The sequence below is a fragment of the Felis catus genome, chromosome C2 (assembly GCF_018350175.1).
Source record: "Felis catus isolate Fca126 chromosome C2, F.catus_Fca126_mat1.0, whole genome shotgun sequence".
In the NCBI taxonomy this organism is placed as follows: domain Eukaryota; kingdom Metazoa; phylum Chordata; class Mammalia; order Carnivora; family Felidae; genus Felis; species Felis catus.
In genome coordinates, this window is record NC_058376.1 from 59,726,871 (window position 1) to 59,752,551 (window position 25,681).

At 38.3% G+C, this 25,681-nt stretch overlaps 1 protein-coding gene across 5 annotated transcripts in view; it reads right to left on the reverse strand.

Annotated features, from left to right (window-relative positions):
* The window catches only part of CFAP44 (cilia and flagella associated protein 44), a 149,772-nt gene that overhangs the window by 100,691 nt on the left and 23,400 nt on the right, over positions 1–25,681 (reverse strand). For 4 of the 5 annotated variants that reach the window (XM_019839725.3, XM_003991635.5, XM_023260139.2 and 1 more), the window contains 10 exons: positions 22,736–22,952; positions 20,426–20,540; positions 16,554–16,718; positions 14,463–14,618; positions 13,504–13,551; positions 12,623–12,722; positions 11,908–12,002; positions 8,637–8,846; positions 7,878–7,988; positions 3,208–3,366 (listed from right to left, as the gene is read on the reverse strand). In XM_019839725.3, coding sequence (XP_019695284.2) covers positions 3,208–3,366; positions 7,878–7,988; positions 8,637–8,846; positions 11,908–12,002; positions 12,623–12,722; positions 13,504–13,551; positions 14,463–14,618; positions 16,554–16,718; positions 20,426–20,540; positions 22,736–22,952 — 1,376 coding nt within the window. Of the gene's footprint in view, positions 1–3,207; positions 3,367–7,877; positions 7,989–8,636; positions 8,847–11,907; positions 12,003–12,622; positions 12,723–13,503; positions 13,552–14,462; positions 14,619–16,553; positions 16,719–20,425; positions 20,541–22,735; positions 22,953–23,536; positions 23,762–25,681 lie in introns of those variants that run through there. The other variant, XM_045036967.1, reaches the window with a different exon arrangement.

Consider the following 25,681-nt stretch of genomic DNA (forward strand, 5'->3'; position numbering starts at 1 on the left):
CTAACAAAAAGCAGAAGCGAACCTATAAATACAGAGAACAAACTAATGGTTGCCAGATGAGAAGGGGCAGGACAATGGGCAAAATGGGTAAAGGGGAGTGGGAAGTACAAGCTTGAAGTTATGTAATGAATAAATCACGGGGACAAAATGTACAGCACAGGGAATATAGTCAGTGGTATCATAACAACTATGGTGACAGATGGTAGCCACACTTGTGCTGACCAGAGCATAATGTATAGATTTGCTAAATCACTATGTTGCATACCTGAAACTGATGTCACATATGTCAACTAGTCAAATAATTTCAAACTTCTTCAGAGAATAGGGAGGAAAAAAAACTCACAATGGATCTCAATGGTCTAGAATTGCACTGAAACATCTTGGCTGGTATTTAAGAAGCCCATGTGCAGCTCACAGATTCCTGCCACATCCCTCCCACATACTGCATCCCTCTGTTGCAATTCCATTCTTCATTTTCTGAAAGCACTACAAATTCTTACAACTCTGCCTTCCCTCGGGATGTTATTCCAGCTTACTGCCTTCCTCTCCATTTTCATCCTCTCAAAATCCTTCGTACTTTTTTATTACAACTTTTTAAAAAAATTTACATGCAAATTACTTACCATATAGTGCAACAATGATTTCAGTAGTAGATTCCTTAGTGCCCCTTACCCATTTAGCCCATCCCCCCTCCCACAACCCCTCCAGTAATCCTCAGTTTGTTCTCCATATTTATGTCTCTTCTGTTTTGTCCCCTTCCCTGTTTTTATATTATTTTTGTTTCCCTTCCCTTATGTTCATCTGTTTTGTCTCCCTAAGTCCTCATATGAGTGAAGTCATATGATTTTTGCATCTTTCTCTGACTGGCTAATTTCACTTAGCATAATACCCTCCAGTTCTGTCCACGTCATTGCAAATGGCAAGATTTCATTCTTTTTAATTGCCAAGTAATACTCCATTGTGTGTGTGTGTGTGTATATATATATATATATATATATATATATATATATATATATATATATATATATACCACATCTTCTTTATCCATTCATCCATTGATGGACATTTGGGCTCTTTCCATACTTTGGCTATTGTTGATAGTGCTGCTATAAACATGGGGGTGCATGTGTCCCTTTGAAACAGCACACCTGTACCCCGTGGATAAATGCCTAGTAGTGCAATTGCTGGGTCATAGGGTAGTTCTATTTTTAGTTTTTTGAGGAACCTCCATACTGTTTTCCAGAGTGGCTGCACCAGCTTGCATTGTCATCAACAATGCTAAAGAGGTCCTCTTTCTCCACATCCTCGCCAACATTTGTTGTTGCCTGAGTTGTTAATGTTAGCCATTCTGACAGGTATAAGGTGGTATCTCATGGTGGTTTTGATTTGTATTTCCCTGGTGATGAGTGATGTTGAGCATTTTTTCATGTGTTGGTTGGCCTTCTGGATGTCTTTTTTGGAGAAGTGTCTATTCAGGTCTTTTGCCCATTTCTTCACTGGATTCTTTGTTTTTTGGGTGTTGAGTTTGATAAGTTCTTTATAGATTTTGGATACTAACCCTTTATTGGACATGTCATTTACAAATATCTGCTCCCATTCCATCAGTTGCCTTTTAGTTTTGCTGATTGTTTCCTTCACTGTGCAGAAGCTTTTTATTTTGATGAGGTTCCAGTAGTTCGTTTTTGCTTTTGTTTCCCTTGCCTCTGGAGACATGTTGAGTAAGAAGTTGCTGTAGGCAAGATCAAAGAGGTTTTTGCCTGCTCTCTCCTCGAGGATTTTGATGGCTTCCTGTCTTACATTGAAGTCATCCATTTTGGGTTTATTTTTGTGTATGGTGTAAGAAAGTGGTCCAGGTTCATTCTTCTGCATGTCGCTGTCCAGTTTTCCCAGCACCACTTGCTGAAGAGACTGTCTTTATTCCATTGGATATTCTTTCCTGCCTTGTCAAAGATTAGTTGGTCATACATTTGTGGGTCCATTTCTGTGTTCTCTATTCTGTTCCATTGATCTGAGTGTCTGTTCTTGTGCCAGTACCATACTGTCTTGATGATTACAGCTTTGTAATATAGCTTGAAGTCTGGGATTGTGATGCCCCTGCTTTGGTTTTCTTTTTCAAGATCGCTTTGGCTATTTGGCATCTTTTCTGGTTTCATACAAATTTTAGAATTATTTGTTCTAGCTCTGTGAAGAATGCTGGTGTTACTTTGACAGGGATTGCATTGAATATGTAGATTTCTTTGGGTAGTATCAACATTTTAACAATATTTGTTCTTCCTATCCAGCAGCATGGAATCTTTGTCCATTTTGAGTGTGTGTGTATCTTCTTCAATTTCTTTCATAAGCTTTCTATAGTTTTCAGTGTATAGATGTTTCACCTCTTTGGCTAGATTTATTCCTAGGTATTTTATGGTTTTTTGTGCAACTGTAAATGGGATCGATTCCTTGATTTTTCTTTCTGTCGCTTCGTTGTTGGTGTATAGGAATGCAATCGATTTCTGTGCATTGATTTTATATCCTGCAACTTTGCTGAATTCATGAATCAGTTCTAGCAGTTTTTTGGTATAATCTTTAGGGTTTTCCATATAGAGTATCATGTCATCATGTCATCTACAAAGACTGAAAGTTTGACCTCCTCCTGGCCGATTTGGATGCCTTTTATTTCTTTGTGTTGTTTGATTGCAGAGGCTAAGACTTCCAATACTATGTTGAATAACAGTGATGAGAGTGGACATCCCTGTCTTGTTCCTGACCTTAGGGGGAAAGCTTTCAGTTTTTCCCCATTGAGGATGATATCAGCATTGGGTCGTTCATATATGGCTTTTATGATCGTGAGGTATGCTCCTTCTATCCCTACTTTCTTGAGGGTTTTTATCAAGACAGGATGCTGTATTGCAAAATCCTTCCTATTTTCTAAGTGACTAAATGTCACCTGCATCTAGTCATCTCTGATCTTCTCTTATCTCTCCATTAAAAGCATATTTGTTGCACTGCACACCACTAAAATTATTTTCTTTGTACTTTGATTTTGACATCTGTTCAAATACAGTCACCTTCTAATACAGTCAGCTGTTTCCTACCAGCTTACAAGCTCTCTAAAGCCAGGGTATAGGTATTATTCTTCTTGGTACTTCACCAGCACTTTTATAGGACATTTTGTATTCTAAGACAAAACATATTAGAAGGTAATGCTTCAAGGATCTTACATACCAGGATCTTAGATTTGACACTTGAGAAATGAAAACATTTTATGTGCATGTCTTTGATTTCATAGGAAACTGCATCATGATCTTCTTCCTCCTTTATAGTTGGAAATGGAGTTTCAAGAACATAGCCATTCTCACAGAAAATCAGTAAAGTACTTTCAGGCTAAAAAAGAAAGATTAAATATATCATTTACATTTAGGCAAGTTTTTAGAAGCATAGCTCAAAAAGATTATAAACGAGGAAAAATATCATTGCTATATATACTATACACTTTTGAAAATTAATACTTAATTCCTCACTTCAGTAATAAATCATCTTATTAATCACTATGTACAGTTATTAATATCGATTATATTACTATTAATAAGCTAACTGTTAAAATTAGATTTATGTTTGTTTCCCTTATAGATGCCATAACATATTTTCTGAGCCAAAAATGTAGTTGCAAAATATGTTTGCCCAAAGGGCAGAATTTTGAAATTAGGAGTGCCAAGGGAAACATGCAGTGTGTGGATGGCACATACAGTCTCAGCCTCCTTTGATGGATCATCCTCCATCTGCCCAAGTTCATTAATTGTGGACATTCCCAAGGTTTTTGTCTTCTACCCTCTTCTCCTCTCACTCCATAAACATTCCCTGGGAAATCTTATAGGCAACCCAAAGCTTCATTACCATTCATGCACAATTAAATTCTGAGTGAATCTATCTCTCTAGGCCAAACCTCTCCCTTGAGCTCAAAAATCACATATTTAACCATATACGGGAAATCCCCATCTTTTTTTTAATGCCTATTTATTGTTGAGAGAGAGGGAGGGAGAGTGCAAGTGGGGGAAGAACGGGGGGGGGGGAGACAGAGGCCCATCTTGATACTCCATAGACACATTATTCAAAATTTTTATTCACTCTGTCATTCTATAATTATTATGTATAGACTATGTATCTAGCATTTTGTAGTGCACTAGGGGTAAAATTATAAGAAAAATAAATACAGTGTCTGGCACGATGGAGTTTACCTCCAACAAGAGGGCCTGTCATTTAACAAATCCTATAAATAAATGTAAATTGTAACTGCAACAAGTGTTGCAGGAGTGCCACCAGAATAAAGGAGGCTGTGTAAGGCTTCCCGAGAAGGTGGTATCTAAGCTTCAAGGTGAAGGAGGAGTAGAAGACAATTACACAGTAAGTTGTGGGTAGGTTTGAAGGGTGTGCTATACAAAGGATATACCATCTGCAAATATCCAGTGGCACATCTGGGCTTTTAAGGAATTTATGGGCTTGGGAATGAGAAGAGAGATCAGGACACAGCCTTAGGGAAACAATACTTAGGAATTGGGTGAGGGAGACTGAAAAGGAATGACAAGATGTAGACGAGGGAACTAGGAGAGCATAAGGTCACAAAAGCCAAAGGGAAGTGGTATTTAAAAGAGAAAGTAAGGGTCAACAGGTTCAAATGAGGCTAAGAGGTCAAGAAAGATAAGAATGGAAAATGTTAAATGGATGGATATCACTGGTGTCTTCACAGGAGCTGATTTGGTAGAATGATGAGAGTAGATACTAGCAAAAGTCAATAGGAATAATTATTCCTCTTAGAAAAGTCAGAAGGAGAAAGATGGCACAGCAGCTAGAGGAGAACAGGAGGTCAAGCAACTTTTTTTTCCCATGGGAGATACTTGAATATATTTAAATGCTGATGGAAATGATCCAGTAAACAGGTGAGGCTAAATTTATATGACAGAAAAGAGAAAATAAGTAATATGAAATCTTGAAAAAAGTGGGAGAGAGTACAATCCAAAGGACAGGACTCAGAATTGGCTCCATGTGGGAAGGAAGAGGCCACCTCTATTATAAAAAAGGGAAGAGGGCAGGCAGATGCAGAGGTAGACAGGAATTGATGTCGGATAGTAGGAAGGACCAATTGCCTCCTAAGGACAAATTGCCAACAGTTTGCATGAGACCTAGAAGCCAAACACAAGGCAGTGTCCTAGAGCTTTGGGGATTCTCTCAGAGATGAAGAGACAAAAGCTGAAGTTCAAAGCTACTCAAACAAATTAGGACTTGAGAGGACAGGATTCCAGCGAAATGGGAAATGCAGGAAAGTGAGCCTGACGTTCTGCTGGGCCTTTGCCATAAAGCATTTACACCTCTAAACTGCATGGGAACAGGGTTTGTTCATTTCTTCCAAATGGTCCATTAGTTTTCACTTCACTTTCATTTATTTGAATGCTATTTACTTTTATCTACAGTTATTATGTTTACATCTAGGATATCGAAGAGAAGGCAGGGATGTTTAGGATGCATAATCAAAGAAGCTTAGTGAACCACTGAAGGGCAGGGTGGTTAGAGGTAAGGAAGAGACTGGAATGATTCTCAAGATTTTCTGGTTTCAGCAACAGAGAACAGTGGCCCCAGAATAATGTAGGCAAAAGAACATGTCTTAGAGAAACTGAGGAGTTTCATTTAGACACTTCAAAATTACCCCCCAAAATTCAAAAGATCACCAAATTCTGTCAATTCTACCTCATACATAGCTCTCGTCCACATAGTATTTCATGCCCTGGTCACATGTCTGGAACACAGCTGCCCAGTTGTCCCATCTGCCTCTCATCTGCCCAAAGTGATCATGGTAGTGACCACGGCAGGCCAAATGATTCTCTGTGCACGTTTCCTTATTGGAAACACAAATTATAAATAATGGGCAGAAGTTTAATGCATTCAGGAAGGCAGGAGGTCTGACCATTGAGAGCTAGTGGAAGCTAACATCTAGGGCAATTTAGACAACTAAAGTATGCAGGGTATCAGCTACGTATGGTCATTTACCTTTTTCCACATCTCTATTGAAATATAACGATAGATGGTTTGATACATGTATATATTATGAAATGGGGGTAATTTTCTTTGACATTAGTAATTCCCAAATAATATTAGAAATACAACCACTAATTGGCAGCATTGCCTGAAATAACTTTTGAATTATGTTGGGGGGGTTTCGTCTCATGCCTATTAAAAAAAATTTTTAGCTTCTTACTTCAAAATAATTTTTGATTCACAAGAAGTTGCAAAGATAGTACAGAGAGGAACCATGTATCCTTCACCCAGTTTTCCCCATTGGTGACTTCTTAGGCAACAATATGGAAACCAGGAAATTGACATTAATATAGAATGTGTGTAGAGTTCTAGGTCATTTTATAGATGTAGATTTGTGTAACCATTCACCACAATCAAGATGCAAAACTATCCCATCACCATAAAGATCTTCAAGAGGCCCCTCTATAGTCACACCCACCATCTTCCCACCCACCATTCCTAACTTTTTTGGATTTTTTACTTTGAATCTAAGGAAAATGATTAAAGGGTGTACATAATACCACATGTTGCATTCATGCTTTAACACAGAGCTCCCTTGGCAGGTTTTGTTTCCTTCACCTAAACCATCTGCACTTACCTTCTCTCCAAATGCCCACATCCTACCAATTCCTCAAAATTAAGGTAAAATAGTACAAAATAAGTTATGTTAACTTATCCCCTTCTTGACATTTCCCTGCTCTATATTCAGAGCACATATTGTCTATACCACTGACATTTAGTCACCAATTCCCTTGTAAAACTTTGTATTGTTCTGTGATAGTTATTTAACTTCTTAAATAGGTGCATTTTTTTCCCTTTCAGAAGAGATTGTTTTATACTGCGTATTGAATACATCAGTGCCTAGCAAAGATGAAAACAACGAGTATGTTAACTTAAAAAAAAGTTTTTTCTATATACCACTATATTGTTATAGCCCTTGTCTTTAGAAGAGTTTAAAGTAGGCTACACATGTTACTTCAATAATCCTGAGAACACCTCCATGCAGTTCATCACTATTTTTTTAAATTTTTTTTAATGTTTATTTATTTTTGATAGAGAGACAGAGTGTGAGCAGGGGAGGGCAGCGAGAGAGGGAAACACAGAATCCAAAGTAGGCTCCAGGCTCTCAGCTGTCAGCACAGAGCCTAATGTGGGGCTCAAACCCATGAACCATGAAATCATGACCTGAGCTGAAGTCAGAAGCTCAACCGACTGAGCCACCCAGGAACCCCAGTTCATCACTATTATTATCCTAGAACACAGTATAGCACCTGGTTTAGACAATCGATATTTAGACAACTGAATTATCCTATGCTTGAACTTAGGGAAATTAGAGGCATTAAATAAGATCAATAGTTAATACCTAATCACCAGCTGATGTTAGGAAAGAGTCAATGGAAGATTAGAAGACAAAATGGAGGTAGAAGGGGGTAGAAGACAAGTAAAGAGATAAAGATGAGGGCAAGTACATTCAGACCTTTGAAGTGAACTTCTGAATGTCAAAAGGACTGACAGATCCAAGCCAACACATTACAACATATGTATCTCAATAGAGTCACCATTGTTACTAAAGCAAAGCCTGATAGACCTCAATGTTCTCAGAGTGGATCATGACCAATTAATTAGAGCATGGAAGAGAGAGGAGATAGTGAGTAGGACATTGGGCTCCTCAGTGATATGCTACTAGCCAAGCTAAGAAGCATTCCTGACCCCTCACTGCAGGACCCAGGAGTGGGACTAATCATTCTACTTGCTATTCTCTATCTTCCAGATCACTTCATTATGCAGTAATTGAGATTTAAGCATGAAGACAAATAATAATTACTCACATGGGAAACTGAAGACCATACTAACTGGCAAACAGGTCCAGGAGTAGTAATATAACCGATTGGCTTATAATCCTTTTCTACCTCGAAGAAGAAGACGGTTTGATCTCTACTCTAAGAAAAAGAGAAATACCCATCAGATATGTATTCTTTTTGAAATATATCCCACAGAGTATAGAGTAGCATTTAATAGTTACAGTATACCCACTGTATATTTATACCTATGATAATCATAGATCCCAGATTATGCTGGGAAAATTCACATTTCAAGTATTTGCTTCATGTCCCCCATGAAAATGTCTGACAAACCAAGTGTTCCAATATCTTTCTGAAAAAAACAATCACCATACCTGTACATAGATTAACTCACCAAAAGTTCCACAAAGCATATGCTCCCCTATCAACGCATGAAAAATTTACATATTCTCTTCGCTTATGGCAATTTTATATACGAACATACCTATATGATAGAATATTGATTATGTATAAAACACTGATCATAATTCCCCGTTGAAATTTTCCATTCATTTAAAATAAGCATTAGAACTCAATCTGCAAGAAAATTTTGAAATGTCATGCACTGACTACACTGAAAGAATATGAACACAAAGAAAGCAAAACTGCATTTTTCTCAAAAGTGCACGTCAGCAAAAAGAAAAAAAAAGTGTACCTCAGCAAATACATTAGATCAAGTAGGAAGACTGATAAGACAAGTTGAACCATGAAAGCTCAATAGGAAACAAAAGGAAATCTACCACTTACCCCTGTAGCTAGAATTTCTCCATCACGTTCATAAGCTAAGGCAGTGACACGAGCAGTATGGGGCTTGAAAACCTGTTTCAAATTAATATCTGCATCTGAAATTTTCTTCCGTCCTGCAAAAACCGTGAGCCCTTTTGGATCATAAAGTTCAAGAATTCGAACAACTCCATCTTCGAATCCTACGATAATCTGTGCTCCAGTGTAGCTTACCTTGGATAAAAATTAAATGCAACAAATGTGAAATTAGTTGATTCAGAAAGTTGTGCTACATAACAGATAACTTTGTATTTTATTCAGCTAAGTAATTTAATATTGACTGTTCACTGCTAATTCCTTATATCACTTTCTGGTAACCTCTATTTTAGAACAGCTCCTTATCATTGCTGATCGTGAGACAGGTAAATAATGGCAATTCAAGCACTGGAGCAAATGTTGGCGGCGCATCCTTCTACCACATGCCAGGCACCTATCACCAGCCACCCAAGGGAGCGCATGAACAGTTTGTCCCTGGTTTCACAGAATTTAGGATCTAGCGGGAGGACAGATGTTAATCACACAGATGAATGTTAAATTCTGAACAGAAATAAACACTAAAGGAAAGAAATGATCTCGGAGAGCATATAACAAAGAAATCTGACCTAGACTGAGGACTTCTTTAAAGAAGAGATGGTAGAGCGGAGATCAGAAAGATGCCCAGAAATTAACTAAGTCTAGGGAGGTGGGAGAAACACTCCTGGGAGAAGACATAGCTTGTGCAAAGGTCATGTGGCAGGAAAGAACGTAACTCAGGAAAAAGTTAGTTTGACTACAGCAGACTGAGTGAGGGAACAGGGCTTCCACAACAGGCCAGAGAGGGGGATAAGCAAGCACCAGGTCAAAAAGTAGCTTATAAGGATAGTCTTCATCCCAAGAGCAGTGGGAAGCCATTAAAAGGTTTTTAGTTGGGGGCTTGGGTATGTGTGGGTAAGGGAGGTGATGTGACCAGACTTGATATTTCAGAAAAGTCATCCTAGATGCATTGTGCAAAACAGAACCGAGATGGCCTAGATAGGATGCAGGAAGACCTTTGGAGACCTTTGAAGAGATGGCTACCTTACTCCAGGAGAGTGATTATGATCACTGGGTTTGAGGTGGCATTGCAGAGAGGAGGGATATGGGCATAGTTTAGAGAGTTATAATGGTCCTATTTGGTGACAACTGAATATGGGGGAGGAGGACAGAGGGATTACTGAGACATTTACTGAGTTAGGTAACACTAGGAGGAAGCCAAGCACATGTGTGTGTGTGGTTTGTTGCTGCCATTATTGTTTTGGAGGGGGGTTGGGGGGAGGCCAACAGAGTATCATGAATCTAGTCTTGGACACGTTGGGATTGAGGTCCCCTGGGAAACTCAAAATGAGGATGGCACATGGTCTGCAGCTCCAAGAAGTATGGGCTGGAGATAGAAATCTAGCAACATCTGAATATACTAAATCTGCTATCTTGGAAGGCATTCAGGAGAAAGGCAAGAGCCCTGCTGTTCTTTAGAGTAGAGCGATCATCCCTGAGGCCAGGCAGTTATGAGAATCTTGGTAATAAGAAAACTGTACTCCATCCAATTCCTTGAATGTTGTTCAATCAATAAACATATACTGTGTGTCTAAATGTACTATAGAGGTACTGGAGGTTCAAAGAAGAATAAAGTGTGGTTGTCACCATGAAGAACAGTCTGGTGGGAAAGATACAATAAAGCAGTTTATCTTAGTACATTGTGATACGATAAGTATCATAAAATTGGTATATAAGCAGTGCTTTAAAAAAAACCAGAGGAAGTAGTACCTAGTTCTACTAGAAGATAGGGTCACAAAGGGCTATGCAGAGGAGATGATGTTTGACCTAAGCTGAGTCATAAAGAGTTTTCTAGAGAAGCGAGAGGGCATAGAGAAAAGGCACTTCAATTCCAGCATGATATCCAATGATCATTACTTGGATATGAGACTAAAAAAGGGAAACATTCTATGGACATCGAATGACCATCTGATAAATTATTTAATTATATAGCTGTATTTTAAATACTTCAGGTAAGAGTGTAAATGAAATGGAATAGAGTGAGCCAGGTTTGGTAAGACAAATACTCTGTGGTTTCTACTTGTTCTAAACCTCATCATTGTTCTGCTTCTATTCCCTGGCCTGAGTTGTCTTTCTGGTCTTGATTCTATCACTAAATTCTCCTCCATTCTAGCCATGTCCACATTTATTTTGGTCCCGAAACATTTTCTCTTTGACTTCAACCCAAAACAGTAAAGATAAAACATTCCCCAAATACTCCCATGATATTTTGAAAAATAGCTGCAAATTCTTTGACATGCCTCCCATGGAGAAATCCCCTCCTTGAATCTGGGTGGGGCTTGTGACAGCTTCACTCAAGTGAGTATGGTATAAATGACATTATGTGACTTCCGAGACTGGTCATAGAAGGCCAGCAGCTTCGGCCTTTTGTTGAAACACTAGATCTCGGAGTCATTAGCTGTCATGTAAGAAGTATGTGGCTGTCCTGAGGCCACCCTGCTGTGGTAAAGCCCAAGCCACAAGGAGAAGCCATTAAGCAGGCACTCCTGTTGAGCGCCCAGCTTAGCCTAGCCTTCAGCCCAGATGCCAGGCTTGTGATAAAGAAGACTTTACGTGATTTCCCAATCCAGAGAAAATGTGAGCAAAATAAAATGTTTGCTGTTTTATGCCGCTACATTTTACGGTAGTTTACTACATTGTAATGGATAAAGAACAACTCTCTACCTCTGCCTAATTTTCTTCATAGCTCTTATCATTATCACGTATGTTACTTATTTTTCTGTATTGTCCATTTCTGCCTCCTCCCTCCCACTAAAGTGTAAGGTGTATGAGGGCAAGTATTTTTGTCTTTCTGTTCCTTGTTACATTCCCAGAAGCTAGAACAAGCCCCAGCACACTGCAGGCACACCAGGAATATAACTAGAATGAATGAAATCAGAGTCTGATAGAGGATAGATACCCAAAGTTCTGTTGGGCAATAATTTTGTAACATGGAATAATTACTAACCTGCAGGTGGCATAAAAATAGATTTTTATTAAAACAGGACCATAACCACAAAAGCAAGGTCATGATGATCTGAACTAGATTCGCATTATGAGTGAATAAAGTTAAAATTTTTATTTTCCTCTAAAACCCAGGGTATAAAATAGATTTCCAAGAAATAGCACTGATAGGCCATATTTACCAATAGATCTTAGTAGAAGATAATCATAATAAACTCACCAGTCGGGGTACCCAGGTGAGGGCAGTACCTCCTTGTTTGAATCTCATCTGAGCCAAAGGAGTTTTGCCAGCAAAATCATAGATTCGAACAGAGCCTATAGAAAACCAGTTTTAAAAGAAATAAATTATATATATATATATATATATATATATATATATATATATATATACACACACACACACACACACACACACACACACACACACACACACACACATATATCTTTTGAAATAACCTTGGCTTCCTTTACATGTTGAGCATTATAAGAAATTTCACAAATAGTTCAATCAACCAATAATCTAATAGGCTTTCTTCAGTCAAAATTTTACATGTATATCCTCAACCAGGTAATTTGCAAGCATGGATAATAAAGAAAACAACTACTGATCAAGTTCACCTTGCACAGCCCACATAGATTCACCATACATCAGGAAGAAAGAAAGAAGGTGAAAAATAAATAGGAAAAGCACGAATGTGGATAATGCCAAAATGAATAGCATCTTCTTGAGCAACTTACTGTGCCCTTAATCTCTCACAATAACCAAGGCTGCTGCACTTCAGTTTCTCTCCCCTACGTAAAAACTCACCTCTCTTGCAGCAAGAGGCTTCCTTTTGGAAAAACTGTCAAGTGCTTTTCATCAAACACATAGAAAATTTTATGTGGAAAACAAAACAAAAAAGGCCAGCTATATTTTCATTTAGAGTTCTACTTACAGTCCAAGGCAGTAGTGGCCATGAGATAAGTGAGAGGAGAGACTGCCAAGGCTTCGATAGCTCCAGAATGGAAGGAGAAGAGGCAGTCTGGATCTTGGGTCTAATAATAAAAGAGACCCTATCAGATCTCAAAGAAGTTAACATCAAATTAAGGTCAAGTTTAAAAAATATATACATAGTTGGGGCGTCTGGGTGGCTCAGTCGATTAAGCGTCCGACTTCGGCTCAGGTCATGATCTTGTGGTTCGTGGGTCCGAGCCCTGTGTCCATCACTGTGCTGACAGCTCGGAGCCTGGAGCCTGCTTCAGATTCTGTGTCTCCCTCTCTCTGTACCCCTCCCCTACTCACACTCTGTCTCTCCCTAAAATAAACATTAAAAAAATAATAGATTTATATATATAACCCTATAACACACATGTGATTTTAACTGAATAGAAATTTTTAAAAGCATAAGTTAGAAAGAGTGCTGGACTCTTGGAATTAGGAAAAGCAAGTATTGGAATTGTACTTGCAGGCTTTCCATTTCTTCACCAGTAAAATGAGGTAATAGCAAAAGCCTACCTGCTCATCAGGGTAACTGTGAGGGTTACAGAAGATCATATAAATGAAAATGCCATAAGTTTATGACAACTGTAAAGCACTTGATAACGTTAGGCATTGCCAATTGCCACTTTTCTGGTGGATTTTGCTAGGAGATACCTCCTTTTCTTTTTTATAAAATCAGAGAGAGAGATAATAAATTCTCAGGACCAGGACATGTTGGACAAGTTTTTGATGGGAACAATGATCAAATATGGAGAAAGATAAAGTATCTTTTAAAGAAGAATAACAGATTGTTATTATAAGAATTAGGAAAAAAGATAAGAAAAATAGGCAACTTACAATATTTGAAAAACTAAGGTCAAGCTTCCATATGGCTCCATTGGCATCCTAAAAATTAAATACATAACAATAGTTTGTTTTATCATTTTGAACTTTTATCAAATAAAAAGAAATTTTCTTCCTGTGATCTAGTTAAAATAAAGGACAAACAGTAATACCAAAAGTTTACATATATTTTAAAGTGTGATTGAGGGCACCTGGGTGACTCAGTCAGCTGAGCATCCGACTTCACCTCAGGTCATAGTCTCAAGGTTGGGGAGTACAGGCCCCACATTGGGCTTGCTGCTGTGAGTGCTTTTGATCCTCTGTCCCCCTCTCTCTCTGCCCCTCCCCACCCTCTATCTCTCAAAAATAAACATTTATAAAAAATAAAGTGTGACTGAAATTTAACAAAAGCAACTTCTATATATCTTAGAACACACAATAAATGAAGCATTTTTGTATTACAAATAGTTTAATATAATAAGAATGCTAAGTGGTTTTCTGTGTAGAAGTCCCAATTGACTTGAGATGGAAAAGGCAACGATTTCTTTAATATCATTTTGTGTTAAAGCACAGTTTGCTGTAAATAGGGTTGTGAGAGCTCCTAGGTATAGTGTGAGTGTTTGAATGGTTTTGTTGTGCTCCAGGAGTGGATGGAAGCGAATTAATAGAAAGACCCTAGCTACTACTGTGGTGCTTGAGTAGAATAGGGCGGAGATGGGTGTAGGTTTCTCTATAGCAGATGGAAGTCATGGGTGCAGGCCAAACTGGGCAGATTTACCAGTGGCTATAATGAATCCTACATCTCCAATGCGGTTGTAGACAATTGCTTGTAGGGCAGCAAATACCAAAATTAAGGATATATCCATAGTAGTTTTAATAGTAAAATGGACTTAGTAACACAGTGGCAATAAATTGTTACTTTAATTTTATGTGCAGGTAACTTTAAAGAGCCAAGAGGGAAGAATGCAACTTACTTGAGCCAACCAAATGTTATTTCCCATGTCGCTCATCTTTATCATAGAGAAGAGTTTGACATGCTTGCCTACTTGAAGCTCATTAATGGGCTCGATCTCTAACAATCCAGTCTCATCTATAGTGTCAGCAGTATCTATGGTCTCAAAATCCCAGATCTTATAAAATAAGAAAATATTTCAATCAATCAGCAGTTTCTGAATTTACATTTTCTGTAAGAAAAGGCTCTGACTTTTTTTTTCAAAAGTGATTTCTTCTTGTTGCATGCAAATTAGTGAGTAGGGGTAATGACAACACCAGCCAAAACTCAACCCCTGGGATATTGGTTCCAACTGGAGGATAATAAATTATGATCGTTTCCTTTGCATGGATGGAGCTTAGTGAGAAAACTCAGCCTGAATAAAAATTCTAATTAGCCCAGAGTAAACTTGATGTCAAGGGGTCTATCAGGTGTTTCTGCATGTAAAGTGGCCATTTGGAGTAAATGGTTTGGTTATTTGGCAAGACACTATAATGAGCCCTGTTTTGATTTTACCAGTGGGCCTCTGGAAAGGGGAAATAGACTTCATGATCCATACTCAATCCTCATTACAAGCAGAGAAAAGGTGTGTAGATGAGGTTGTCATGAGAAAGTGTTTTTCATCATTGATTTAGACTGTACTATTCAGGTAAGGATTGCTGTTCTGGGACAGACAACAGAACACTATGGAAAGCATGAGGGAGCAGTTTCACCTCACACAGCAGAGAGATTGAGAAGGACTTCCTGCACAAAGTCCCAGAGCCCACCCTGGATGGATCTGTTGACACACCCCACCCCGTTAACCCATACTCAATAACTCAGCCTTAGGGAAAGTAACTTCAGGGAGGACTGGTGCTGTCCCATAGACTAGCTCCACAGGGGAGAGACCCAGATCCACAGGTCAGATGGACTCCTGGGAGTTGGGCTAGGTTTTTCCCAAAGGGTTAGAGGTAGAGATTTACTATAAAAGACTAAAGAGATTAGGGTGACATTTAAAAAGGAAGCCAGTTTAGAAATTAGTGGTGTTCATTAAAGGACCATCTGTGAAGTATTTAATTTCTTTAATCTTGAGATTTCCCTTCAGTTGGTATTTTGACATTTTGGGGTGACCTATATCTTGGACGGTAAATACGCTATATGACAAAAGAAAGGACATAAAAATTTCCAGAGCAATTTAGTAAAATCTAACAAAATTAAATTTAATATGGTAAACGCAAAAATTTATACTTGGGTTCAAAAAGCCAATGGTAAGAAGACAGACTGGGAGAGATATAGCTAGACGTTGTAATCTCAATATACGTCAACAGGGTGACGAGATTATTTTCTAAAATACAGTCTTACTTCTGAAAATAATACTTCCTAAGGAAAGTCCAGAGAATACTACCACTTTCTTGGAAAGGCACCAGTAGGAATATGTGCCAAAAGGACCACAGGGCAAATCATAAGCCTCCAGGTTTGCCAGCAGCAGCAGGGTCCATATACATGGGTGGGTGGGAGAAGTGGTCTGATAACTACTAGGGGGACTTAGATGCTGGAGCAATGTTCCAGCTTAGCCCACACCATGGGCAAGATAGTGTCCACAGGGGAGGACAAGTGAGTTCACCAGTGTAACGAGAAAAGAGAGTGGAGTATCCACAGGCAAACCCTATCAGCTCACTTTTGAGTGTATTTCTAGTTAGTAACCTCAGTCAAAAATAAGAATGTTTGGTACTTTCATCCCTAAAACATGACCCATTCACACTGTGTGTTTTGAAAGGACACCTGTGTCCACTGTTTATAGTCTGCTAAAATAGGTTTTCATTTTCCCAAACTACTATTTCAACCAGAGAATCAAAATAACAAAAGGTCCCCTCAGAAAATTTCACTGCTAAGATGCTATAAATTAATTTTGACTAGAATTTAAATATTTACCACAAGGAAAGTATGATTTTAAATGCGCTGGCCGTAGGAGTAAATGACCACTGATGTCCTTTATAAAGTGACCTTTATGAGAAGTAAAAATCTGATAACACCAGTAGGGCCATCTGTAAGTCTTTGATGTGGGCGCTCCTGACCAAGCGTCAAGAAAACTTACCCTAATACATCCATCTGCCCCAATAGTGATGACTTCACCCTCGTCCAGCACTATCTGGTTAATGGGACCCTGATGACAAGACTTTCTTGCAGCTCGACAGAGCTCAACTTTGATGAGGCCGCCTTCCCACACCAGCATGTTGCCCCACTCTGACCCTGAGAGCACCTGGCAGGGATGCAGAAAGGGAGGAATGTGCATTAAAACAGACAAACGTGGATATTTATGCCTCACATTCAGGTGAGATTTATTTTTAAAGATTTTGTACTTACATAATCAAGAGAAGCAAAGTAAGTATAGAAAAATAAGAAAATGTAGAAATGAAAATTCACTACTTCAAAAACAAGCACTAATCACATTGTGATGGGTTTCCTCCTAGCATTATGCACAGTGTTACATCACCGTGATTACACTCTAAGTTGCTGGTAATTTTTCAAATATATCTGAAATAGCCTTCTTTGCCTAGCTCTTGAGGGCCTAATCCAGGAGTGGAATTACGGAGTCAAAAATTAGAGACATTTTTAACCTCTCGATAGACGAGTTTCTACTTTTTAAGAGTGATAATATCAAATGTTACAAGTTTTTTAAACTGTCAACTCAGAAAAATTACTGAACTCAGAAGATTATAGCATAAGAATATCCAATTTCAAACAAGAACAATCATCTGGAACCAGTTCCTATTAATCCATTTAATCCAGCACATCCAAGTATGTACCGCCAAACACTAGTTCTTAGGAATTTTAACTGGTATTACATAATAAGTCATACTAATTAAGTATCGATTCTGTGCCAAGTGATACTTGAGCACTTTACATACATTAATCTTAAAACCTCATATGAACTAGGTATATTTATTGAGGGTACCATGTACAGTTATGCAGGTTGGCCACTTTATTTTCCCAGAAAACATAGTTTTCCTCATTCACACAAGGGAATCATATGGATCAATAGGAGTCCTAACTATTATTATTCCCATTTTACAAAGAAAAAAACTGAACAGAACAGTTAAGTGGCTTGCACAAAATACCAATAGGAATCAAGATTTTCACCCAGGAAGCTTGGCTCAAAAGCTCCTCTTCTGACTAACATTAACTCAGAAGACATACACAAAATCAGACAACTTTCTTTTCTTTAGGATAAACAAAATCAGACAACTTTCTTTTCTTTAGGATCCCCTGGAAACTTTAATATAGATCACTGAAAGAAATTTCTAGATACAAAGGAATTTGACCAGGAAAGTCTTATTTTTACAGAGATTCTGTGCAGACTAATGTTCCATGAAACACCTTTGGGGAAACTCGGATCTAATTCTTGCCTGCCTGCTCCAGCATTCTGCACCCCATTTCCTTCATGCCAAGTAATTTACTCCATCTTTTCTACATCCCCAGTCTACTAATCTTATCCATTCTACCTGGTTTACCTATTATTAAACCTCAGCTAACTTTGGATAATCTTTATCTCGACTTGCTTTCTTCTGTCCAGTGACAAAACCACCCAAAGCCACGGATACCTGGAAGACTTTCCCTTCTGAAATGTCACTCATGTCTAGCTTTCTTTTTCCATTTGTCCTGAAAAATGAAATGAAAGTAATATCTTCCTTCTTAGCTCATCTCCTTGACTCCAGATTTTCCTTCCTCCAACTCATTTGGCATTTTGTGGCCAGATTAATACATAACTTCATTTTCAACTCTACTCTTCCAATGTATAGTAGTTCTGCCTGGCTGTTAATCTCCTCATACACTAGGACCCAACCATTCTTCTCAACCTAGTTTCCCACTCTTTCCCAACATAAATGCTCCCTCCTAAGTAGAATTCCAAATATTAGCTATTTGTTCCTAACTCTAAACATTTCCTTTTGTGTGTCTCTCATTTAAAATGGCTTCTTTTTTCTGCACAGCGAAGGAAACCATCAGCAAAACTAAAAGGCAACTGACAGAATGGGAGAAGATATTTGCAAATGACATATCAGATAAAGGGTTAGTATCCAAAATCTATCAAGAACTTATCAAACTCAACACCCAAAAAACAAAGAATCCAGTGAAGAAATGGGCAAAAGACATGAATAGACACTTCTCCAAAAAAGACATCCAGAAGGCCAACCGACACATGAAAAAATGCTCAACATTACTCATCATCAGGGAAATACAAATCAAAACCACAATGAGATACCACCTCACACCTGTCAGAATAGCTAACATTAACAACTCTGGCAACAACACTATGTTGGCCAGGATGCGGAGAAAGAGGACCTCTTTAGCATTGTTGGTGGCAATGCAAGCTGGTGCAGCCACTCTGGAAGACAGTATGGAGGTGCCTCAAAAAAACTAAAAATCGAACAACCCTACGACCCAGCAATTGCACTACTAGGCATTTATCCACAGGGTACAGGTGTGCTGTTTCGAAGGGACACATGCACCCCCATGTTTATAGCAGCACTATCAACAATAGCCAAAGTATGGAAAGAGCCCAAATGTCCATCGATGGATGACTGGATAAAGCAGATGTGATACACACACACACACACACACACACACACACACACACACACACACTGGAGTATTACTCGGCAATTAAAAAGAATGAAATCTTGCCATTTGCAATGATGTGGATGGAACTGGAGGGTATTATGCTAAGTGAAATTAGTCAGAGAAAGACAAAAATCAGATGACTTCACTCATATGAGGACTTTAAGAGACAAAACAGATGAACAATAAGGGAAGGGAAACAAAAATAATATAAAAACAGGGAGGGGGACAAAACAGAAGAGACTCATAAATATGGAGAACAAACTGAGGGTTACTGGAGGGGCTGTGGGAGGGGGGATGGGCTAAATGGGTAAGGGGCACTAAGGAATCTACTCCTGAAATCATTGTTGCACTATATGCTAACTAATTTGGATATAAATTTAAAAAAATAAAAAATAAAACAAGTTAAAAATAAATAAAATGGCTTCTTTTCTCCCTACATACACATGAATCCTACTGAACCTTTTAAAGATCTATCTTGTGGCATGTTTTAACCATCTTTATCCTAGCTTAATTCTTGTAGGATTCAGAATTTGAAGCTAAAATGACTTATGATCATTTTATACGTTTGGATATGTATTTAACCAGCATCCAAGAACTGTTATTTCCTCCCACATAACATGATTTCAGATTGAGAATATCTACTAGGTAGATACTAGGTAGAGAATATCTACTAGGTAACCCATTTTGTTCCTCAAAATTATATTTGTATGCTGGCATTTACTTATAACGGAGACATTCACAAATAATACTATATAACTCATCCTAATAGGAAGCCAAATGCATCATTAATGCAGAACTGACCCTATAGGCAAGATGCCCATAAATTTTATAAGGGGAAGAGAGAAGATAAACTAACAATGTTACAGAATAAACAGGCACAGTGGGTCTGTAGGAGCCACTATAGGGTGGTTCAATCTTCCTAAATAATAATCTGACAATAAAAACAAAAGCTGCAAGACTATATACAACTTTGAGCCAGGAAGTCCTCTTGGACCATCATGACAAAAGAAGAGGGAAAGATAAACATTATAAACACTGCAACTCCATGATGTAATAAAAAACAATATGTCACTATGTTAATATATTAAATATGTTATGCGTTTGTATAATATTTAGTAGACACAAAACAAAAATAATATTTATATGTGGATTAGGACAATTCTGTGGAAGTATATTAATTAAAATTGATAATCTGAAGAAGCAAAATGAAATGTTCATTATATTCACAATTATAGTATTCATTAGTACTAACATTGGCAGTGCTTTTCACAATGTATAATGTGCTTTCATCTATTTTCATCACTTGGAAACATAATTTTATTCTTGTAGAATAGTGGCTACACTCACCTTCCCATCTGGGAGCTCCATGTAACCTTCTATATCAGTAGTGGCTGTTTTGCCAAATCGACCCAATGAACCCTGAAGCTTGAGACCAGTGAATGTTAGAGCCATTTCCCAGAACCTGTAAACAAACCAGAAGGTGACTGAATGTACCTTAAAGAGGCTTTATTTATTTTATTATCACCCAAACATTTACATGTTTCATCGTCACATATTATCTCATTTATTCATTCATCTAATATGTATTAAGTATCAACTACCTGTCAGGAAAGCTCTAGGCAATATGAATTCAGCATTGAGCAAAACAGACAAAATAAACTCCCTGCCTTTGTGGATATTATATCTGAGACTCATGCTGTCCTATGCAGTCAACTGTAGCCAAGTTTGACTATTTTAACTTAGACTTAATAAATTAATGCTAAATAAAATTTAAAGCTCAGTATTTCTGTCAGACCAGCCAATTTCAAGTATTCAATAGCTACATGTAGCTAGTGTCTACTAGGTTGGATAGCACAGAACATTCCATCCTGGCAGAAAGTTCTATTGGATACTACCATTTTAGAACATGTAAAAGTTTTCCAAAAAATTCTAATTTACTTGCTGTGTAACTTAAGAGTGAGTTTCTAAATAACACTGTGCCCTCATTCCTTCATGTATACAGTGAGCATATTAGTAGTACCAACCTCATAAAATTATTGAAAAATGCTTAGAACAGTGCCTAGCACATAAAAGCAGTAATAATCAACATTTATTCATTAATATTTCTTATTAATAGTCTAAGCAATGAACAGTCAGATGATGAAAACCATGTAGGAAAAAGAATCTGGTCTACCAACTAGATATAAAATAGATAATGGATGATATCAACAAGCCAATATGAAGCTAAAAGATTAAATAGCATCCTTCTCCAAGGCTATGGTAGGTCCTCTGTTCACACATTTCCATATACTTTGTTTCTTTCATAGCACTTCACACATGAAATTATTCCATTTCTATCCCTCTACAAAGACACAGTACATAGAAAATATGCACTTTACTAAATGATGGGCAAATGTAAAAGAATTGGACATTTTTAGCCTATAGCTAGCAGAAGACTACTTGAGAATTCCCCCAAGTTTCTATTTAAAATCTGTTCAATTAGGGGCGCCTGGGTGGCTCAGTCGGTTAAGCGGCAGACTTCGGCTCAGGTCATGATCTTGCGGTCTGTGAGTTCAAGCCCCGTGTCGGGCTCTGGGCTGACAGCTCAGAGCCTGGAGCCTGTTTCAGATTCTGTGTCTCCCTCTCTCTGACCCTCCCCCGTTCATGCTCTGTCTCTCTCTGTCTCAAAAATAAACGTTAAAAAAATTTTTTTTTAAAAATAATATCTGTTCAATTATTCTATATTTCTAATGAATGAATAAGAATAGGGCCAGGTTTAAATTGAACTAAGAGAAACTTAGGTAAAAATGTCTTTCTCAAAAAGGACGCTGGAAATCTAGTTATGAGCAGTCCGAGGGTGGTGGTAGAAGGTTGTTAGATAAATGTTTAAGACAAGGTAGAATGAAGACAGAACAGGACAAAGTCGTTCCATCCTAGAAAATAGAGCGGAGTATGATAAAGTGAAAACGACATGAATTTAGACACAGAGACCGAGATCAACAGTAAACTCTGTTGCAATTTAGTATTGAGGGCCCTGGGTTAGGAATGATTCGGTTATAATTCTTATTTTACAGATGAAGACCGAGTTCAGAGTCAAAATGACTTATCCATCATACAGTATTGCTACAACAAGCTTAATGGTGGGTCTGAAAAGTCAACATGCCATGTTAGTAAGACATTATACAAACCCTTTGAGGTGGTAAAGCCTATAAGGCAGTAGGCTACATTTAAAAGCCCTTCTTTAAAAAAATAAAATAAAATAAAAGCCCTTCTTTTTATCTATACTGTCTTTTTTTTTTTTAAGTGTATTTATTTATGTTGAGAGAGACAGAGACAGCGTAAGTGGGGGGTGGGCAGAGAGGGAGGGAGAGAGGGAGAATCCCAAGCAGCCTCCACACTATTAGCCCAGAGTCTGATGCAGGGCTCAAACCCACGAAATGGTGAGATCACGACCTGAGCAGAAACCAAGAGTTGGCCGCTTAACCAACTGAGCCACCCAGGCGCCCCTCAGGTAAGAAAATCCCCATATCCAATTAGAAAAGCAGCACTACAGTTAAAGATAACACATTTAAAAATTATCCTAATGTTAACATCAGCAAAGATGTCTCCAGCTGGTCACCTCTTAGAAAATATCATTAATGATAATCTACCAACACCTGTATCAGTCACACAACCTACTTGATGTGGCCTGATCCCGATGTAGTCAGCTGCTCATCATCTTCAGGATTGAAAGTAACCTTAAAAACTTCCTGGGAAAAAGCTTTTGTCCTCAGTATGGGCTGTTCTTCTTTCCAGTTCCAGATGGTCAGCGTGTGATCAGGGCTGCTGCCAACAGAGGCTAGCAAGGTACCATCGTAGTTAAAATCCACGTAAGCATAAGCCAGCTCAGTCCCATCTGAAAGGGTGAATGGGAGGCCAATGAACAGAGGCAATACTTACCTCATTTTCTAAAGTGTATTCTTTTGAAAAGGAAAAGGAGAGAAAGAGAGAGCAAGCAAGCATCCTTGGTGATAAGCATTGACGAAAGAATGCCAAGAATCCCCAAAGAAACAATCCAAAATCATTCATCACCCTTGGCTTTAGAATGAATTATATTACGTGAGTGGGGAGAGTGAAGAAATCTTAATCACATTTTGCAAGAGAAAAACACTTTTGATTGTTTTTGAGAACACATTCCAGTTTATGAAATGGGGGCAGGGGGACACAAAATCATGTGAGATAGCAGAAAGAAATCAATCTATAATTAGAAACTCGCCACTGGAAAATTCACCAAATAAAAATTGAGGACTTCAGGTTTCTGGTTATGCATGTAAGGAGCTTGGAAGTCACCATTCCATCCTAACAACAAATAAAAAGCTGAACACACTAAAAAAATCAACAACTCTTCTTGGATTCATAAGTGAGGGAAGGACACAGGGCAAACGGCTGCTCCCGAGACTGGAGAGATACAACAGGGGAACACGAGCATTTGCAACTTACTATAGCAGGGACTCACAGCAGAAATAGCCAAAATATCCGAGTCAGGTAGTAAAACCTGAACTATCACTGATGAATTGCTGGAGGCTCAGCATGGACAAATCTGAGAGTTAAAAACTCCAGGGAGGCCCAGTCATAAGATGGCCCTCAAAATATTGTGAGCTTTATCTCCAGGAGCTTGACCAGGTCCCCACAGTAAACACCTAGAAAAAACCCTCAGGCTTTCAGCAGGGAGAGGGGAATAGGAACCATTTTTAAATACACCAGAACAGGTGCACCTGGGCAGCTCAGTCAGTTAAGCATCTGACTTTGACTCAGATCATGATCTCACAGTTCATGAGTTGGAACTCTGTGTTGAACTCTGTGCTGACAGCTCAGAGCGTGGACCCTGCTTTGGAATCTGTGTCTTCCTCTCTCACGGCTCCTTCCCCCTCCCTCCCTCTCTCTCAAATAAATAAACATTAAAAAAAAAATTGAAATACACCAGAACACTCTGCTTCTCTTAATGAGGCCTGTCCTCAGGAGAAACTAATTAACAAAATCCTAACCAACCTAACTAACCTGGGGAAGGAAATACTCAACTCTAGCCCCTTCTAGCCATCCCATCCCACCTGAGGGGGGAAAACTGCTAAGAAACATTTATGAAGTTCGGTCGAGAGAGGCTCCCTAAAAATTTGAGACCTAATCACAGAACCATAGAACACTTCCCCTCCCTCCACACCTTACCACCATGTTACAAGAAGCCTATTTCCAGCAATTATTTTTATCCACTACACCATGTCTGGCTACCAAGAAAAATCTACAAAGCATACAAAAAGGCAAAAAACACAGTTTGAAGAGACAGAGCAAGCATTAGAACCAGACATGGCACAGATACGGAAATATCAGATTGGGAATTTAAACCAACTATGATTAGGGTGTCTGGGTGGCTCAGTCAGTTGCATCCGACTTTACCTAAGGTTATGATCTCATGGTTCGTGAGTTTTAGCCCCACATCAGGTTCTGTACTGTCAGCACAAAAACTGTTTTGGATCCTCTGTCTCCCTCTCTGCCTCTCGCTTTTTCTGTCTATCTCTCTCTCAAAAATAAATACATATTAAATAAATAAATAAAACAACTATGATTAATATGCCAAGGGAATAAAGCAGACAATATCTAGGAACAAATGGACAATGTCAGCAGAAAAATGGAAATCCTAAGAAAGAACAACAAGGAAAGGCTAGAGATATAAAACATTGTAACAGAAATGAAAAATGTCTTTGATGGGCTCATTAGTAAATTGGACACAGCTGAGGAAATCTCTGAGCTACAGAATATATCAATAGAATCTTTAAAACTGAAGAGCAAAACAGAAGCGATATCTAAGAACTATGGAACAACTACAAAAGATGCAATGTATGTGTAATGGGAATACCAAAAGGAGAAGAAAAGAGAAAGGAAGAGAAGAAGTATGTGAAACAATAATGACTGAGACTTTCCCCCAAATTACTATCAGACACCAAACCACAGGTCCAAGAAGCTCAGAGAATACTAACTGGAATAAATGCCCAGAAAACTACAGAAAATGAAGATAAAGGAAGAACTCCTGAAAAAAGCAAGAGGGGGAAAAACACCTTACCTAGAGAAGCATGAAAAACTATATCCAACTTCTCCTCAGAAACCACACAAGCAAGAAGAATGGACTGAGATATTTAAAGTGTTGAAGGGAAAAAACCCACCAACCTGGACTTCTGTACCCCATGAAATTATCCTTCAAAAGTGACAGATAAAGACTTTCTCTGACACACACTGAGGGAATTTGTTGCCAGGAGACCTGCTTTGCAGGAAAAGTTAAAAGAAGTTCTCTGCACAGAAGGAAAATAATACGGGTCAGAAACACACATCTACATAAAGAGATGAAGAGCACTGAAGAAGGAGTAAGTGATGTAAAATAAAAAACTTTTATTTTTACTATTCTATTGATGTAACAAATAACAGTTTGTCTAAGAAAAGAAAACGATAGAACAGTATCTTTCATGAACATAGATGTGAAATACCTCAACAAAATATTAGCAAATCGAATCTAATAATGTGCAGAAACAACTGCATTATTAGTTTGGGGATATCAACAAACTGATTTTAAAGTTCATACAGACAGGCAAAAGACCC